We start from the raw sequence: 19,178 nt of genomic DNA, 5'->3' as shown, positions 1-19,178 counted from the left end.
GCCAAATCTCATTCCTTCAGGCTGCAAGAAATATCACCTCCTTTTCTGGGTTTGCATGATACAGATTTTCTTCCACTGAATTAGACTCACAATACTGCCATTTAGTGTAAATGAGAAAGTGAAAAGGGCATTTAAAGCACCTCAACCACAAAATAAATGCTTGAATAATATTCTCAAATGTCATTTAAAAAAAAAAAAAAAAAACAACAAAAAAAACCCCAACCCACCAGCAAACAAACAAACCCATGAGGGAAAATAATAACAACCTCAGGCAATGTCCACAGTGAATTCCAAAGTATAAATAGCTCAGTTGAAAGCAGAACAAAAGTTGGGTTGTGTTATCATGCAGCTGAGCCAAAAATAAAGCTTCTTTGAAAATGCTTTAGAGAATCTCATAATTCTTACAAATCTTAATGCCTTAATCTTTCCCTTTAACCTTTCTCCAGCTAGATAAAAGGAATTAAAATAAAGCTTTTGATTCTGAGGAACAGAATGTTTGGTATCTATTGTTGATAAAAAAAAGAATAATAAGCCTTTGAACATTGCTTGACCTCTCCCTTTGTATCAACCTAAAGATAGCATTATTATAGATATTACATAATTTCAGTTCTAAAGTAGAAAAATTCTCCAATACACATTTTTCTTTGGTCATTTTTCTACAGTAATTGATGCAAAAAAGCCAAAGATATGAAGTAAAATATATATTTGATTATTTTAATATAAACCTTGAATTTCAGGTGCTAAATAAGTCAAATTAAAACTACTGAAGTCTTAATAAAAAAGACAATACAGTGGGCATTTTCATTCATTAACCAGGCCTGCTTTTGTCTTTGTCCTTTCCAGAAACAGAGAGCAGAAGATTCTTAATAATATGATGCCAATATATACAGGATATAAATTAAAAATAAAAGAACCTAATATAAATAAAATGAAAGAACCTAATAACTCCATGTAAGTTTATATTAGTCCATGAAGTGCTCTGAAAAACACAACCTGATAGGATGCCTGATTGATTCTTAAATTAGTCACTTCATGAACAAGGCAAGGTGGAACTTATTACCAAAATGAAAGAATGCTTCAACAAGAGCATCTCCTAAACATCTGTCTACTCATTCTTTATCCAGGAAAGGCAAAATGACTCAGATTCAAAAAGCTGATATTCCTGAAGGGAAATATTTCAGAAGGGACAATTCTTACAGCATTTTCAGAGTTGAAGACTCTCCTTTTCCAAACAAGAAACCAGTCTTTCCTTGTTCAGACCTATCATGTGCAAGATTGCCATAAAAACCGAATTTATCATCTTAGAGCTGTTGGTAAGAGATAAGCAGATTGTTTTCTGTGGGAGATGGAGACACTGGAGACACAGAGGACACCAATTACTGACACCACTAAAGGCACAGAGCTTCAGTCAGGTGACATAGAGAGCCTTTGAGATGGTGGGACCTTCTGCCAAAACATAAGAGATGTTTTAGGCCAAAAGGCCCTATCTGAGTATTTCTCATTGCATTTTTAGTTTGCAGAATAAGTTTTTCCCAAGTGAATTACATTCTGCATATATTGTGTATATTACTACTTGCTGATTTCATGGCATTTTGAATGTGTGCTCTGTGGGGTGCTGCTTTAAAAAGAAAAGCAGGGTAAATAAGTTATTAATCATAATTTGCATCCATTAATTTATTTCCAAATTCACTGACCAGATGAAAAATGTGCCAGAGCATTTCTGAAGATGATAAATTAACTACAACTCGGTAAAAAAAGGCATGGGAAAAACAGTGTGTATCTAATTCATTAAGGGAGGCATTAACATCATGATAGACCTTAGTATGAAGGAGAAGAATTTTTAATTATCTCTTCTGAGTATGGTCTACACTGAATAGCTGTAGTTTTGTTACTCCTACCACCTACTCATTACAACTGCTCCAAAACAGCTTCTAAGAATATTTTCCTTTTTTAGAGAAACTGACTCCCACAACTGGGGAAAAAAAAATGTATCCAGAATATTTTTCACCTTAAAATTATTATTTAGTTGAATAGAAAGATTTTGTGGCTCTATATCAACAAGAGTTAATTTTTTTTACTATACAGAAACAAACCCCAGTTACTTTGTTTGAAGCTTTTGTCTTTTTAACCTGTATTTTGTAGCAAATATCAATTTTCCTTGCTGTTCAAAATGTTTAAAAAATATCATAGAATGTTTTAGGTTGGAAGGGACCTTAAAAAAGTCTCTAGTTCCAACCCTCCTACCAATTCATTAGGCCAGGGTGCTCAGAGCTCCATCCAGCCTGGCCTAGAACACTTTCAGGGATGGGCTTTCCACAACCTGACCCAATGCTTCATCATCCCCATAACAACAAAAAAAAAAAAAATTCCTTTTTTCTCATTTAAACCTGGTGTGTTTAAAGCTATTTTCCCTTGTCCTATCAATACACACCCTTGTAAAAGGTTCCTCCAGTTTTCTTGCAGGTCCCAGCTCTCACTGCCTGTCTTCATAGCAGGGCTGCTATGGCCCTGTGATCATCTCTGTGGCTCTGCTCTGGACTCCTTCCAACAGGTTCACATCTTCTTTGTGCTGGGGTCTCTCAGGGCTGGATGCAGCACTCCAGGTGAGGGCTCATCAGAGGGAAGCAGAGCAGCAGAATCACCTCCTTGACCTTCTGGCCACACAGCCAGGTCATGGTTGGGCTGTGAGCAGCATTATTGGGTCACGTTGAGTTTCTTGCCAGCCAATGCTCCCAAGTACTCTCCTCAAGGCTGCTCTGCACCCATTCTCCTTGCAGCCTGATCTGCTTCAGACTGCCCTGATCCAAAATCACAGAACAGGTCAGACTGGAATGGCAGGAGGGACCACAGCGGGTGATGTGGCCCAAGCTCTCTGCTCAATCAGGGCCATCCCAGGGCACATGGCACAGGACTGCATCCAGACACTTCTTGAACATCTCCAGTGAAGGAGATTCCACAACCTTTCTGAGCAACCTTGCATTTGGCCTTGTTGAACTTCAGGACATTTACATGGGCCATCTCTCCAGCCTGTCCTGGTCCATCAGGATGGCACCCCCTCCCTCCAGTAGGATGTTTGGTGTCATTGGCAACATCTTTGGAATGCATTAAGCATTTTTCTCAATCTCAAACCATGCTTTTCCTGTGATTTTGGACCAGCCACCAGAACTAATACCTGGCTATTTTAAAATCTCTGCTCACAGGCACTGGCAAAGCTGCTACTAATGTCTCAGTAATAACATTTATGTTAAAAGAATGAGGTTTCCTTGGACAGTTGTGGTATCTTTCTTTTCAAATTTGTAGCAAGATATCCAGTTTTAGAGATGACAGAAATGAAAACAGACTGCTCACACTCACTGGGCAGATCTGCCACCAAGGCCAGTCCCAGCAGCCGCTGACTGAGGCTCTGTGCACACCTCCAGGAGATCCAGGTGACAGAAACTCGCTGCCATTTGTCTCTTTTAAGTTTTCCTGTTGTTCGAGGCAGCCTTCTTTCTCTGCACTCCAGGGGGGAGCTAGCTGCATGCAGTTCCCTCTGAATAAGCGGTGAGAAGTTCACAGTTCCCAAAAATAGCACTGTGTAGAGCAGTGGCTGTGTCTCAGGAGCAGTGCAGCTCTGCTTACATGGCACAATGCCTGCTATAGCTAGCGTTGCTAAGTTGGCTAATTAGCCAAGTGAAGGTCCTGCATGAGCATTTGCATATGATTTCCCACTGCAGGGTTAATTCAGCTATGATAGCTCTGCATAATTTATCACAGTCCACAAAAAGAGCTGGAATCCTGGTATGCCTGGATGGTGATGATCAAGCAGATAAATAGCTAATAACTAAGCATCCACCTCCGTGGTTTGACCCACATTTCCCTCCTAAGCTGATTGAGTGAAAGAAGAAATTCTGTTATTAGTTTGCATGTCCCAGGAAAACATATATATTCAGTGAATATTCTATCTTAAAAACATCAAAACTTATACTTACACACACAAAAAAATTTGCTTATTACAGCTCCATAAACTTTTATTGCCCCTTTTCAATATATTTTTGCAGTTCTAAACCCACTACTGTACTTTAAATAAGTCATTACAGCAAAGCTACTGCAAAATTGAAAGAATATTTGTATTAAAGGGTAAGAAAAAAAGATAAGTGGAACTATTGAACTTTTCCAAAACATATGGGTCTAATACTTTTAATTTCTAGAATTAATCCAAGTATGACTGTTTATTACAGCCTTTTGACATTTAATTTATTAAAATAGTACATTATAATGATTCTAAAATATTAGCCAGGGGAAAGATTTCATTATCTTACCAATATAAGTGGGCATGTTTTTTTCTCCTGGGAATGACTGCTTTTTAAGGAATAATTGTAAATAAAAATATGAATTCATACAATATTTTGATAATCAGTTTTGTGCTTGGGAAAAAAACCTAACAAATGACAGCATTTACTAAATGAATGAAAAATACAAAACTTCTTATCTGGAACTTGAAAATCTTGGTAAAACTTGAAATTTGTATCCCATTGAGGATCCCATAGAGCATTGCTAGGTGTTTAGAGAAGCTGAGAGATTCAGTGCCTATTTAAACACAGAAGGTTCATTTCCCACAGCCTTTCCTTAGTGAAGTAATTTTTTTTCTGGCACAAAGAGGATTTTGAATGTTATTTCTCAATTGGCAGATTTTTTATTCAATTTCCAGAAATGCAACTTATTAGAAAAAGTGAAAGGCAACAAAGAACAGAACACAAGCTCTGTTGTGCAGCAGGCAGAGGCAAGAACAAAGGTACCTGCACTTCTCTGACTATAACTGACATTAAACAAAAAGAATAAATAATTTTCTGCACAATTCTACAAATGATTAATGCAATAAAATGCAGCTGAAAATCAGACTTCTGCTCTGACAACAGATGCCACATTCTATAGTTAACATCAAATTATTTTATGAGCTACTGAAACACACCGATGTATGCCCCTGTTCCATTAAAATTCAGTAAGTTTTCAATTTTACTTCTAGTTCAGCTTGAGTTAAGGAAGATCAAATTTAAAAGTTACTAAAAAAATTTCATATGTACCTTGTCCTTAGAAACAGGGCAATGGTACTCTGGTGGTTACTGTAAACAAGAAGTTAACCACTCAGTTTGAGATGTCATGCAGAAGGTGACTCCTCCAGAAAAGACATGACAGTCTATTGTGTGGACCAGTGGATCAGAGGAAAAAGCCTTGCATCAATTTTATCTGTATTTCCCAAATCTTCAGAATCTTCAATTGTAGTCTAAAGTAAGCTGTATATTATGCAATTACAAACTGACAGGCAGAGAAAGTATAACCATAGGACACTTTTAGAAGTCAGTATAGACACTGTGGAGAAGCTAGACATATGTTTATATGAAAAAATGACCTAGAAATTAAGAATTTAATTGCTGTCTAAGTATCAGCCTCTCACTGAATTGTAGTGTTCATGTAATTGTGAAGGAGTTTCATACAAGATGAAATAATTTATATAATATACCAGCTCTACAGATCCATGAAGTTTATGATAATTCATTCTCAGATAATTCATAAGATCAATATTATTATTATTTAAAAATTACAAGACTGTGATATAAGACAGCTACCATCTCAAAGATCTGATCAAAAGTGGATAAATGGACTTTTTGATACTGAAAGAAGGCAAGAAAATTCTCCTTTTTGTGTTAGAACTTTGAGGACTTGTGAGAAGGCCATATTTTGGATATGCTCTGAGCCAGCAGTGGCCAAGAGGGTCAGTGGTACCCTGGGGTGCACCAGGGAGAGCACTGCCAGCAGAACAAGGCTGGTGATCCTGTCCCTCTGCTCAGCCCTAGTGGAGCTCATCTGCAGTGCTGTGTCCAGCTCTGGCTCCTCAGCACAAGAGAGACATGGAGCTCCTGGAGCAGGTCCAGAGCAGGGTGACAAAGGTGCTGAAGGGGCTGGAGCATCTCTGGTACAGGACAGGCTGAGGGAGCTGGGCCTGTTCAGCCTCCAGAAGAGACAGAGAGGGGAGCTCATCAATGTCTGTCAGTGCCTGGAGGGAGGGGTCAGAGGATGGAGCCAGGCTCTGCTCTGTGCTGCTGAGCAGCAGGACAAGACTGTTCACTGCCAATACTACTGTCATACTTCTTGCCATGTCTATACCAATATGAAAGCTCATGGAATAGATTCAGATATTTCCATAAATTTATCCATTAATCCCAGCAGGTAATCTAAATAATCTCAAACTTGCTTTGCAATTCTTTCTTTCAAACCACCATGTTTAATCAATTGTTGTCTACTATGGCACACAAGGTTTTCCAGAACAACCTAAGCTTATACTGATATCATTGACTGCAAAGTATTAATCTTAGTATTTACTCAATTTGTGGAATACAAATGTATCAATTGTGTATCAATTAAAATTACACTGCTTAGACAGTTTATAATGAGAAAGAAAAATCACATGTTCGTATACTCAACTTCCTTTGTGCCAACACATTATCTTTGTCCCATTAAAGAGCTTTATGCCATCTGTACCATCTGTGATACCAGCTGGTACATTGGTCCAAAAATATCTCTTCAATTATAGTATACTGATTACTTTTTATATAGATTCAATTGTAGCTTAACTGAATTAGAAAAATAAATTAATATTGGGGTTTTTTTCCCATTTCTGTGATTTGATTTTGGTAAAAAAAATTCTAAATCTTCCTGTTCTTTTCTTGAGAGTGGGAGAATTTATAGTTTGAAGCACATAAAATGAAGTAAAGAAATGGTTAAAATGAGGTTAAAAATTAAATAAGCTGGGTACTGACACCATGTTCAAAATTTCTAGCAAAAAAAGAAATTCTGTTTTGTTACTATTTATTATTTAAAAATCACAGAATAAACTAAAAAAATATTTTCCCCCAAAATTTTCCTTCTAAACAAATACAATATTCATTATAAAGGTAATTTCACAAAGATGAAAGTTGGGTGGTATTTTGTTTTTCTACATAAAGATTTATCGTATCAGAATAGGATTATTTATATAAAGCAATTGAGTGAAAATCCTTTTACAATGAGATTTAAGGCAAGATTCTCATTCATGCCAGAAACCCAAAATTTAGCATCACACAATTAAGTGAAAGGTGCTCATCCTTCTGTACCCTCAGCCCTTGTAACAGGGATTGATGCTTAGATCAATCACATTGCCCTTGCTTTTAAGCTGAACTACAAGCAAAGATCTGAGTTTTATGTTATGAATACTTCCCACGCAGAAATTCTGGTATATATATTAATTACACAGGAAGTATACATCAAAAGAATGGCACCATGTTCATAAATCCTAACTTTAGCTCATCCCCTTTCTACATATGCATTGTGGTGCAACCTTTTAATGACATGATGATGTGCTTTAGTTTGAACAGGAGTTTCTTTTGATAAGCTAATTTATTTCATGGGTATTAGCTATTTGCCAAAGTCAAAACTTCACACTTTCCTCATTTTGTGCCCCCATCACTTACTTATCAAACACTATTGAAAATCTGAACTGAAAACAGACTTCTCTCTGATGTTCATACTGCAGTGTCTGAGTGCTTCACAAACACTACTACATTTATATTCAAAATATCCTTGTGAGATGAGAGGTTATTATTACACCTACTTTATGCAGAACAGAGGCTCAGTGAGACTAAGATCAAAGGCACTGACTAATTTGGGCACTTGGTAGGAAACCCATGGAAGCTCATTTTCACAATGCTTAATACACAGCCTTTCATATATGTTCAAAGCCTCGTTAGTAATGCTGCAAGTGCTCAATATTCTGCAAGTCAAACCCAAAGATTCACTCAGAAAACAAGAAAGCAAGAAACACACAGTGTCAGTACCTAAAATTTGTATAACTGACTCCTTTCATGTCACAACAGGAGAGGTTTAGGTTAGATATCAGGAAAAGGTTCTTCACCCAGAGGTGTCTGGGCACTGGAGCAGGCTCCTCAGGGAAGGGGCACAGCACAAAGCCTGACAGAGTTCAACTGTTTGAACAACACTGTTGTGTGATTCCTGGGGTGTCCTGCACAGGGCCAGGAGTTGGACTCCATCATCTTGGTGGGTCCCTTCCAACTCAGCATATTCTATGATTCTATGACACAGGGGCTCTGTGAGAGATCCGCTTCTCCAGCATAGATTAACCATATGGACCTCTTTTCTTTTTTGTACCCTGTTTTGTTCACTATTTTCTAAATTGCTCTCTCAACAACTATGGAATTGCTCTGTACTAAAAGCAGAGGGGTTTTGGTTTCAGACAAACTTACAGTTAGGAAAGAGACAGATAGCTGCAGTAAGTTACTATGTGCCCATATAATCCAAAACTATAAGGAGATGGAGTAACTTCTGTTTTCTCAGAGCAGAGAGTACTGAGATTCACAAACATAAGAACAGATTTTATGTTACTTTAGGGACATACTGTGATGATTCCCCTACTCCATCTAGGTTTGATTTTTCTCACTGGTCGCTTTTCACCTCTGTTTCATCAGATGTAATATGAATGAAAGGACTTAGTTTAAGCAGTGAAACCATCACAGCTTGGAAAGGGCAGCTCTTGACATGCAGATAAAAATTTTACCTCTCAACCAGCAAAGATAAACACAAACATGCAAAGATAAACATAGAGACATTTAAAACAGCTCAGCTGATAGATACTACAGTCAAAAGCTGTAGTATTTTTATGGCTTTAAATATAAATATACATTAAGTATAACAAGTATAGTATTCTGTTCAGTGGAACTTAGTGATGTGAGCTGACAGAAGTTTAACTATGATGGATTCTCACTGGCAGTCCTTGCTATTACTATCAAGACAACTTGAACTATGCACATGTTTAGGCCAGCAGGAGGTAATGAGAACAGCTTCACTTTACTATTTTCCTCAGAACTTGAGTTCTCCTATTGTCAGAAATAGGTTTTCTCTACTGCTGAGAATAAGCCAAATCCTTTCAAGTATCTTGCTTTTACACTCACTAGAAAAAGTTAACACAAATTAAATGATGTTTCAGAAAAGAACCTTTATTATTACAGGTAATCAAATTTTTCAACTCTTTCATCTATTACAGTTTTCCTTTTGCCACCCTGTATAACAAAGATATCAGGCTAGCCTCAAACATGAAGGTTTGCAGAGAACAGTACAAAAAGCACACAGGTAGCTCAATATTCCCTGCACCATTTTCTGTGACATATGTGAAGCCAAGTATGCCTTCTGCTTTCCTACACAGTATAGGCTTGCTGGCATTTGGCTGGAGTGATCTGGAAAACTCAGTTGCACTGTTGCCACATATGACTAATATTGTCATTGAGCCCACTAAACATTTAGATTGCTTGGTGAAAATTTCACCTCCTTATTGACTTTTCATTAGTTTCTTGCACACAGAGAGGATGAGTGAGAAAGTTAAAGAATAACTGAGAGTGCATCTCCTTGCCAAGAAGATAATGCTACTGGGGTTACCAGCAGGACAGGGTTACTGCAACAATGAAAAGCCCCATATCCTCCCACTTACCCCTTTTGGGTTGAAAGAAGGACAAATCTATCAGAACTGTTGTGTGCCAGAACTACCATGACTACACTCCAGACTCTCACAGAAATAAGAATTTAAATTAAAGGAGGGGAGGGATAGCAGGAGAAAACAAAGCAACATGCAATTTTGTCACTTCCTACTGTTTTTTCTTCCTTTCTTCTGCCTTACCTTTTCACTTCTTAGATATGCTGGTTGTCCTTTTATTTTGATCTTTCGTGAAAAGTTATCCAGTTATAATGATTCAGCATGACAAAAACGAAACAAAACAAAACCAAAAATCCCTGGGTTTGCATATATTTAAGAAGCTGCTTCTGCCAGCTACCTTGATCTGCAACAGAAATGCTCCTTCCAGTCACAGGATTTTTTCCAGGAACAGATGTTTGCAAATGCAGTTGTGTTATACTGCACTAATACTCAGTAAATTCAGTAAACAAAATGCAGATCTCACCAACCAGCACAACAGATTCAGCTCTTTATGAGCCATACCATTTATAAAAAGACATTCAGAGCTCTCATTTAATCTGGAATACTCTCAGTATATTTAGTCATTTAAATTGCTGGAATAATGCCCAGATGGAAAGTGGCAAGATATTTAAAGATTTATTCCATTTTCTAAGTATGCCATGAATATAAAAGTCCTTCCACTTAATCTAATATGCTTCTTTGGCCTATTAGTTTTGGATGGATAAAATGTTTTTAAATAAAAAGTCAGCAGTTGGCAGACATGGTAAAAATCAAAGATACTGTGAGTACAGAGACTTAATAGGAATATATACTGGTTTATGTACTGGTTTTTTACAGGATGTATTTAAGCTTCCAAAAGTAGTGAGCCTCTACCATTTATTGTCTTCTAAACCTTGCTAGATTGCTAGAATTGATTTTTAGGCAACAGATTTTCAATAAATTTGCAACTTTTTTTTTTTTTTTTTTTTTTTTTTTTTTTTTTTTTTTTAATGGGCCACTGTGTAAAAATGAAAAAAAATATAGGGAAACAAGATTAGACATCAGATTTTCCAATGGAGAGATTGGAACTTCATAGCTTGCTTTCATCTTCAGGGAATATAATTTCTATATTTTAGTGCAATGAATAGTTTTCAAATATCTGCATAACATTGAAGCAGTAACTCCAATTTTTCCAGAGAGACAAGAAGAATTAGGGAACTTACATTTCTGGTATAACTAGCTGATTAAAAAGCAGTTAATCAGCCATTCCTTACATTCTTCAGCCCAGTTGAAGAAGATGGGAGGATTGTGTTTTAATAATTTAAATTGACTGAACAATAAGTTGACCATAGGTATGTAGGATTAATAATCTTAAAAAAAAAATTAAATCTCACTATGTAGAATCCAGAGTGACATTCCTGGAAATGTTCCAGCCATCCTGATGGTTCCTTATGCTTTTTATATGAAAACACACATTTGCAATGATTAATCAAAAACTAAATTGTTTATATAAAGGATCTGTTCATAGCTCTCAATTAGAGCTGATTTAAAACTGTGCATTTTTAGGACACTTATGCAAACTGCTTCATGCTAATACTGGTCAGTGGGAAGAGAAAGAGGCACAAAGAGCAAACAAGCTCCTGAGTTCAAGGTACTGCTCTGCAAATGCAGAGCTCTAGGCAGCCACCTGCCATGAGCTAAGGGTTCATTTTCCAGCATCATGTCTCTCCTGATAACAGCAATGCTGGAATTAGAAAGGTGGCAATTGCAGGAGACTATAAAAATCCATTCTGACATGAAGGACATAAATCTTCAAGAGAAAAGGAGAAACAGACGTTGTTGTGTAATGTTTATATACCCAGGGAAGCATAAAGCAGAAACTCCATGAAGTGATACACCCACACCTTTCAGAGCCTTATTTCTCAGGGGTTAATTGTGGAGCAGGTTCTACCCTTTGAATGTCAAACCTTAGGGAAATCTGATTTCCATGGAATATCATTCTCCTTACATAACAGGCACATACACTCTAAGGAGAGCTGACTCCAGAATCTGCACTTTGCAACCTGCTGTCTTTGTATCAAGCATCTTTAAAAACTTAGTTATGGATAATACTTGCTTTTATAAGCACTAATAACTGTTTCAAGGGCTCTAAACATGCATTGAATGAATTCTCCCCAGACTGTAAATAGTGACTATTGCAAGAGTTCAGCCACCTTATTTTAAAATTTGGAAACATTTAAAAACCTTTTAAGTATAGAGTAAAGCTGCAAGATGTTTTTTTGATAACCGTGGCCTCTAACTAATAATTTTGAAACTCCAAGAAGAATCAAAAGCTTCATAAGACATATGTTCGTGGGGTGTTCCTTATGAGAAATAAAGAAAAATGACTATTAAACTGTCTCAACCAAAAAATGATGTGACATAATTTTATGCATATGAAAGTGTGGGTCAGAGCCTCACATTTTCATTAGCTACATGCAATACTCAATTTAAAAAGTCTCTACAAAACTACACAGTAAAACCCCTCTTCAAAGCATTAATCACTCTGGAACGATTCTAAATTGTGAGAATCAATGTTTTTTAAAATATCCCTTTTAATGCTCTGAAAGACAAGAACTCCTAAATAGTACACCTTCCTGTTAATTTGTGACATTAACAATTAACCACTGCCCTGAAGAGAGTATTACAAGTCTTATTGAGATTAGATCTCTCCGTGCTACAAATTTAAAAGAAAATTACTTTCACCAGGGAGAGCCTCTAATTCTATTGCAATGATTTGTCTTTCAGAGTTAGCATTTGGCAAGAAAGGAACAAACTACAAGGTGCCCCTTTTTGCCAGGTAACTTAATACAAACTCTTGTCTGAGATTATAATGGGTGAACAGGCTTTAGTGTAAAGCAAAATAAAAAAATGTTAAAAATAGATTATTACCCCTATTTTTTTTCTTAACATTTTTAAAACAGCTTTTTCATAGTCAGTAAACATTACAACTACATCTTTATTCTAATATGAAGAATTATTTAGCTAAGAATAGAATTGTATATAGGTTTCAAGGAAAAAAATTGAAATAAATAAAAATGTCCACTTAACAACACCTTTACATTTAAATTGATTATATTCACATTTTCCATTCAGTTCAATGAGTTGAAAAAGTATGTATATATGATATTTTCAATATGTGTTCAGAATATAAAACTTTCATAACACAAAATGGATCATTTGTACAGAGAGTCAGAAGGTATAAGGCAACATGAAACCTTGACTTATTAGAGACAAATAAGAAAACAGTGCTAATTCAGAGTTCCTTGTAATTTAAGAAATTCCCAAAGCAATATTGAGCAATGTTCACTAATTGTGAAAAAAATGTCATTCAAAGACACAGAGTAAATAAGCTTTTCACCCTTCATGTTTTCCTGGGTCTAAGTTCTGAGCAGCAAATTTACTTCAGAATAACATGTACACCAAGAGCAGCAACATCAAATTGTAAAACATTTTAATAAATATTTCAAACAAATGAAATGGGCTAAATATTGCTTGTTTTGAATTCTAAAACAAATCTCTTTTTGTAGCTTTTACAAACTAAAGATTTCTGTATTGCCTAAAACCATTAAAGGTTCCATTTTAAAATTAATTTTTATGTTTGTGTTCAGAGCATAAAATCTCAGATATGTTAATCTCTTCAGTCATTAATACATTAATATATTAATGCAGTAACAGACTGCAAAGTCTCCTCTTTCAGCATTCAAGAAATAGTGCAAAGAATTACAATCCAATTATTTATATGCTGAGCATCTAGAATGGAAAGAAGTGGGTTTGGCAAGGGACACAGTCCTTGGTCTCTCCACAATTTTTCTCTCAATCCTTTATTCAATCCCTAATTCTTTTCCTTCACTCTTCCCTCCCCCCACCTTCTTTTCTCTTAGAGGCTTTCAGACTCAAAATTGCAAAGCCATGTGAACTGCAGGTGTATAGGCACATAGGACAAATGTCTCCTAGTACCCATAAAAAGATCCTCTCATGTAAATCTGTGATTTCAACAGAAACCAGACAATGCTCAAAGCATCTGTGAGAAAGCTGAGGGGGAAAAAACTTCACAAAAACTATAGGATTTAGTTTGAAATGACAGGAAATTAAAAATGACACATCTGACAGGCCATAAAATTTCAATTACTGGACAAGTTAAGATCTCAACTTTATAGCAGCCATGGCTTGGGAGAGGATTGTTAGTAAAGAGCAGCTATTGGGACAAGGGAATGAAGTCAGAAGTGTAAGGTATTCCTGACAGTGAATATTTATTATTTATAGTTTTTTCTGACACTTTTATCTACACCATTTATTTAATATTTTTCCTATAGGGAAGGTTAATTAGAACCAGGCAGATTCCAGGAACTATCACTCCATGCACAAGCAAACAAAAAAGATACTTTTGCTTCAGTAATCAAGTTAGGAAAAAAATCCTCTTTCATCAGTCATGATACTTTCTAATTAAAGCAGTTGAGGGCTGTGACAGTGTAATGCAAATTGTGCATGTAATCCTGATGCCATCACTTTTACCTTACATGTTGTCTCTGCCTCATCACTGCTCAAAAGAAAGGCACAGAGCAAGTAATGCTGAGAGACAGTGGAAGAATATTTCAGTCCAAAGGAACTGTATCATATATGAATAAATGTTTCTGCTAATTTTCAACAACTAGGGGAAAAGTTTTTCATGGTCTTTGAGAGACCATGAGATGTGACTAGATTTCAAATCAATGGTCAACTGATTTGCACAGGACAAGCAAAGGCAAATGGGCCACAGGAGACAAATTACTACCCTGTTCACATGAAGTCCATATTTAAAACTCTTGTACTGACAACCTTCAGCAGGAATTTTTTGAGCTATTTAAGGTCTGAGACAGTATGAAGTATCCTAGGCAGAGCAGAATTTTAACTAGCTCTGAAATAACTTGGGCTATTTTTTCCATATATACTTTGTCAACGTACTGTTTGACAGGGAAAAACACACACAATGATTGGCAGCTTGGGATTACTCCTAAAGCACTCATACCTCAACTCATAAAGATGTGATATGAGGAAACACAATGTAAAAAAACATAAACAAACAGTTGATCATGTATAATATTTTTAGCAGTATGAAATGCAGAGTCAGCAGCGCAACGCCTCCAAATTTATCTTCATGACAGATAACTTGTTGTCCTCTTGATGTCTCTCATCTGCATTTTAAAAAATCTGCAGCAAATGTATATTCATGGCATAGAATGGTTATGAAAGACTCATAACTGCCCTAGGTTAGCTGAGGAGGCTGTCAGTTTAGTGAGGGGATACTTCAGGGCTGCTCCTTTTTGAAATTGAGCATTTAAAATTGAAATTTTTTCAACACATCCTTTAAACTTGGGCTCAGAGTTTATTGCAGCATCCAGCTCTCACTGATACCTTCCTGGCACTGCCATAGTCTGTTCCTCTGGCCTCAGTTACAAGATACCTGCTCTTTCAAACTACTGTCTGATAGAATTAGTCAAATTACCAAGCCTTGAGCATTGATTAAAATACAGAGTTTAGTATGAAAATGTTTCCCATTTACAGCCATGTTATTTCATTTACTTTTCTTTGAAATACAAGAAGATGATTTTTCTTTTTTCATTTGCTTGATCATCCTTTTGAGGATGCACTCATGCATTGAATCCATGCTGTTCAAGTCCTGCATGAAAAAAGGATTGAGTACAATTATCTTTCCAGTACTTACGAAATAACATTCTTCTTACTCCCAGATTTTGAAACAGGAAGAGCAAGAAGACATCCCCAGTGTGACTATATTCTTCAATTTTATCATAAGAGTGAAGATTTTTCATTCTGAAAATATAGTTAAATCATCTGAACGTTGCAGGAAATCAAATATTTATTTTCCTGCTCCGAATTCATAAATGGGAAATGTTTCTGAAAGAATAATTAATTCTATGAAGCTAAAACATGTTGAAAAACTCAGTTGGAAGATTATACAAATAAACTAAAACATGAAAAATGAGTTGTAGAGGAGAAATATTATTGGAATATGCTTTCTATCATAAAGCAAAAAGAACAGCTTCATTTTGAGTTAACTGTGTGCCAAATTCTGACTTTGCCTCTGCCAGAGTAACCCAGGATAACTTAACTGAGCCCGATTTTACAGTGATTCATCTGCCTGCTAATCCACTTTACCAAAAGAAAATAAATCCTTATGTCTATCATCACCTATTGACTGTTTTAAGATCCTTTTTGGAGGTGTAAATTATTAGCCAGTTTGAAGGTATTGAAGAATCAGACCTATAAACTTCAATGCAGTTTGCTTTACATTCATCCATCATTTCTAGAGAGGTGATTGCTTCAAGGTACTGAGATTGATGATAAATAATCCAGAGGAAAAAAATTATAAAAATTCACATGAACAGAAGGATGAGTGTTCTGAAAGGGTTACAGAAAACCTATTTTTGTCTCACTAGCTCCAGTAACAACACAAAAAAACCCAAAAGTGCAGCAAACTATAGGCACAACCTGATACAATAGTAGGAAATCAAACATGCATTTAGGAAACTGCAATATGCATGTGATTAAAGCAGCCATTTGTTGAAAACTTAATTTAAACCTTTAAAAATGAGTTGCTGAGAATAGCTAAATGCAATGCTTAGATTAAAAGGCATATAAAGCACTTATTTACTTGGACAATGCAGAGATCAGAGCAGTTCAAAACCAGAGGTAGGTTGTGTTTAACTAGAACATTGTTTTTAAAAGCTGGAACTAAGCTACCGGAGCACAGCCTCTAAAGCAAACATGTAAATAAAGAAACATATCACACACTCAGGTTATGGTGACTTAGCTCTTCTTGACAAGGCAATGTCATGCATTTTTTCCATTCTGTTTGACATAAATTGGATATACTGAGGACCTGGTTTGGGGTTTGTTTGTTTGTTTCTGTCATAAACTGTGTACAAGGGAATGACAAATGCTGCCAAAATGCAAAAGAATTGTTCGGGGCAGTGTTTTTTCTTCTGTTTTTACATAATATTGCAAAGTACAAATACAATGGTGAAAAGAGGAATCTGTGGTGAATAAAATGCTTAACTGTTTGTATGTTCCTGAGGGAAATAATGCGAAGCAGATTAACCATCATTTCAAGAGAGTTGTTGTTTAATTTATTATTCATAAAAGAGTTCAACTTTCAACGGTGAGATATTTCACAGCCAACTTCTAATTTTAAAAAGAATGCTTTGAAAGAAGCATTTCTTTCAGTATTTATTAATAAATACAGTACATAACATCATTATGTATAAATGTGACAGAATGTTACCTTTCTCCATTTCCTCATAGACAAAGGGATTGATCATGTAATTTCCATGCAAATATCCTCTGACAACTATGAAAGGAGGTTTTACTCATCAAAACAGATTTTTGGGTTGGGCCCTGATAAATTGATCAACGTAATTGCTGAGATTTTACATTTACTCATTTATCTTCTGACTGAAGGTTTTTTTTTCTGCAGACCATGTATTTTTATGTGCTGCAAAATGACTGCTCATGCAGTACAATTATTTTTATCACATTATGATAAAGCACCTCAATCAAAGCTGTACCATTTTTAATCTCTTTGCACAATAGACTCTAGACAGCAGAGACTCTTTGTACCTGTAACTTGAGTGATGTTAGATTCACTAATACCATTGTACCAAAAATTCTGAATTCTTGGAAGGACAACAATTTCTCCTACACTAAAATTTTCAATAGAAAAGGTACCTTTAGAGCTCAAACTTTTCCAGGCAAAAATTCTCTTTATCAAGCAGCAATTCCTAAGCATTTTCTTACAGCTTGCAGGCTTCTGAGGATACTGTTGCAAATCTTCATTCTTTTCATGTGTTTTCTTCTCAGGGGCTAACACTTCCATCCTAAACAAAAACTTAACCTTTAGTTTTCCTGCAGTATATATACATAACTTAAATCCAAAAGCTATGGGTAAGGGAGATGGGGGGAGAAGAGAGGAGATGGACTGGGGATAAAGGGAAAATATTTAGAATTTCATTAACCATTCTCAGCTCATACATTCCTAGTATTAATTAAGTGGAATAAGTGTATTAATATTCCTTTGGTTTAAATTATTTACCTGGAAATTAATGTATTTGTAAAATATACAGATGGGGTAAAATCAGATTTTATCTACTATGTTTAAAAACTCTGATTTTAACTTAAATGATAAAAATTATATAATATCTCTAGATGGTAAATAAATATTTACCTCTTACCTTAGTCAGTTGTTTAGGTAAAGGGAATAATGTAATCCTCTATGCATGAACCTATTATCCTTCCTATCTTAGCTTGCCTGACATCAGTGTCATAGAGGGGAGCTGCATTCCTCTAGCTGCTACTGAAAGACAGCTGCTCTAGCCAGAAAAGATGAATAGTTGGGATTCTGTGCTGCCTTAATGCCACTGTCACTCAAATGCAGAGAAGCAGCTGAGCCACTCAAAGCCAGTTGCACACTTGGGGACCATTTCTCTACACCACCTTCTCCTCCACAGAGGCAGACCAGTAAATTTCTATGTAGCACTATTTTCCTTTGTAGGCTGACACTTTGAAGAAGCCAGAGGCTGTTAGCACCAACCAACACCGGCTAGGACCTAACCAAAGCTCTGCTCAGGGGCTACAACCCGAGGAAAAGGAACCTACCCAGCGTTCCAGGGCTCTGGTGCTAGTCCAAGGTCAGGCAGGAGTCCTGAGCAGCATTCCTGTGTGCTCTTCAGCGAGCTCCAGCCGCAGATGCCGAGGAGATGATGCTGCTGAGGACAGAGCCACCCTGCCAGCACAGCAGCCCCGTGCCAGGCAGCCACACACTGCACCAGGGCACTCACAGAAGCTGTGCCCAGCCTGTGCCAGGACACCAAAGTGGCCCTTTTTCACTCCCCTCTTTTTCAGTATTGTGTGTGATTGTGCTCTCACACACACAGTCTGCATCTGGCAATATTAAACATGATTTCTAAAGGCAAAGGGTAAGAAAGAGCCAAAGAAAAGGAAAAAAACCCAGCAAATTGGCACTGTACACACCAGAGTTTCATAAACAAAGCTGACTTTTCAATTGTAAACCTACTGCTTCCTAAAGAAACCAGCATAATGGAACACAGCACCTCATTGCCTTCCCTTCAACCAGGAATTCCTACCAATCATGGAAAACAATCAAAAGATGCAAAGGAACAAGTACCACCTTTCTGCAATTTATTTTTTATAAGATACTGGAACTCAAAAGTTTTTTAATCAGTCAGATTCCATTCCATTTGAACTGAATTAATCTTCATGCCAATTATATACATTCTTAAATTTTACAATCGTGAAGTTTCCTGTGGACATTTGAACTACATCTGAAGTATGGTGCTTTGTGGAAACGTTACATACAAAACCCCATACCTATCCATAACAACTGGAGACATCTCAGGTCTATCCACACAGGCAAGGACAATATTTCCACCTCTGGAAACAGCCTATTAATCAGCTGTAAGAAAAAAGCTCTCAGTAAATTCTGACCATAACAACAGAGAAGCATTTGCCTCAAAAACCGATTTTTAGGCTGCCAAAGTAAAGGGAAGCACTTCTGCTCAGATTCACATCTAGGGACATATTTCAGGCCCAATGCTGTTTAGAACTGAACAACACTTGAATTTGCACTGTTGGAACAAGACTTGCTGGT

At 36.5% G+C, this 19,178-nt stretch overlaps 1 protein-coding gene across 4 annotated transcripts in view; it reads right to left on the bottom strand.

The window, feature by feature from the left end:
- The window catches only part of KCNIP4 (potassium voltage-gated channel interacting protein 4), a 373,098-nt gene that overhangs the window by 314,814 nt on the left and 39,106 nt on the right, over positions 1–19,178 (bottom strand). Inside the window, exons 1-2 of one of the 4 annotated variants that reach the window (XM_056490434.1) lie at positions 18,167–18,295; positions 17,240–17,388 (exon numbers count right to left, since the gene is read on the bottom strand). The exons of 2 other annotated variants lie outside the window; for them this stretch is intronic. In XM_056490434.1, coding sequence (XP_056346409.1) covers positions 17,240–17,387 — 148 coding nt within the window. In that variant the 5' untranslated portion in view covers position 17,388; positions 18,167–18,295. Of the gene's footprint in view, positions 1–17,239; positions 17,389–17,742; positions 17,868–18,166; positions 18,296–19,178 lie in introns of those variants that run through there. One more of the 4 variants, XM_056490435.1, reaches the window with a different exon arrangement.

Source organism: Oenanthe melanoleuca, chromosome 4 (assembly GCF_029582105.1).
Source record: "Oenanthe melanoleuca isolate GR-GAL-2019-014 chromosome 4, OMel1.0, whole genome shotgun sequence".
NCBI lineage: Eukaryota > Metazoa > Chordata > Aves > Passeriformes > Muscicapidae > Oenanthe > Oenanthe melanoleuca.
This window is presented reverse-complemented; position numbering and strand designations above follow the sequence as displayed.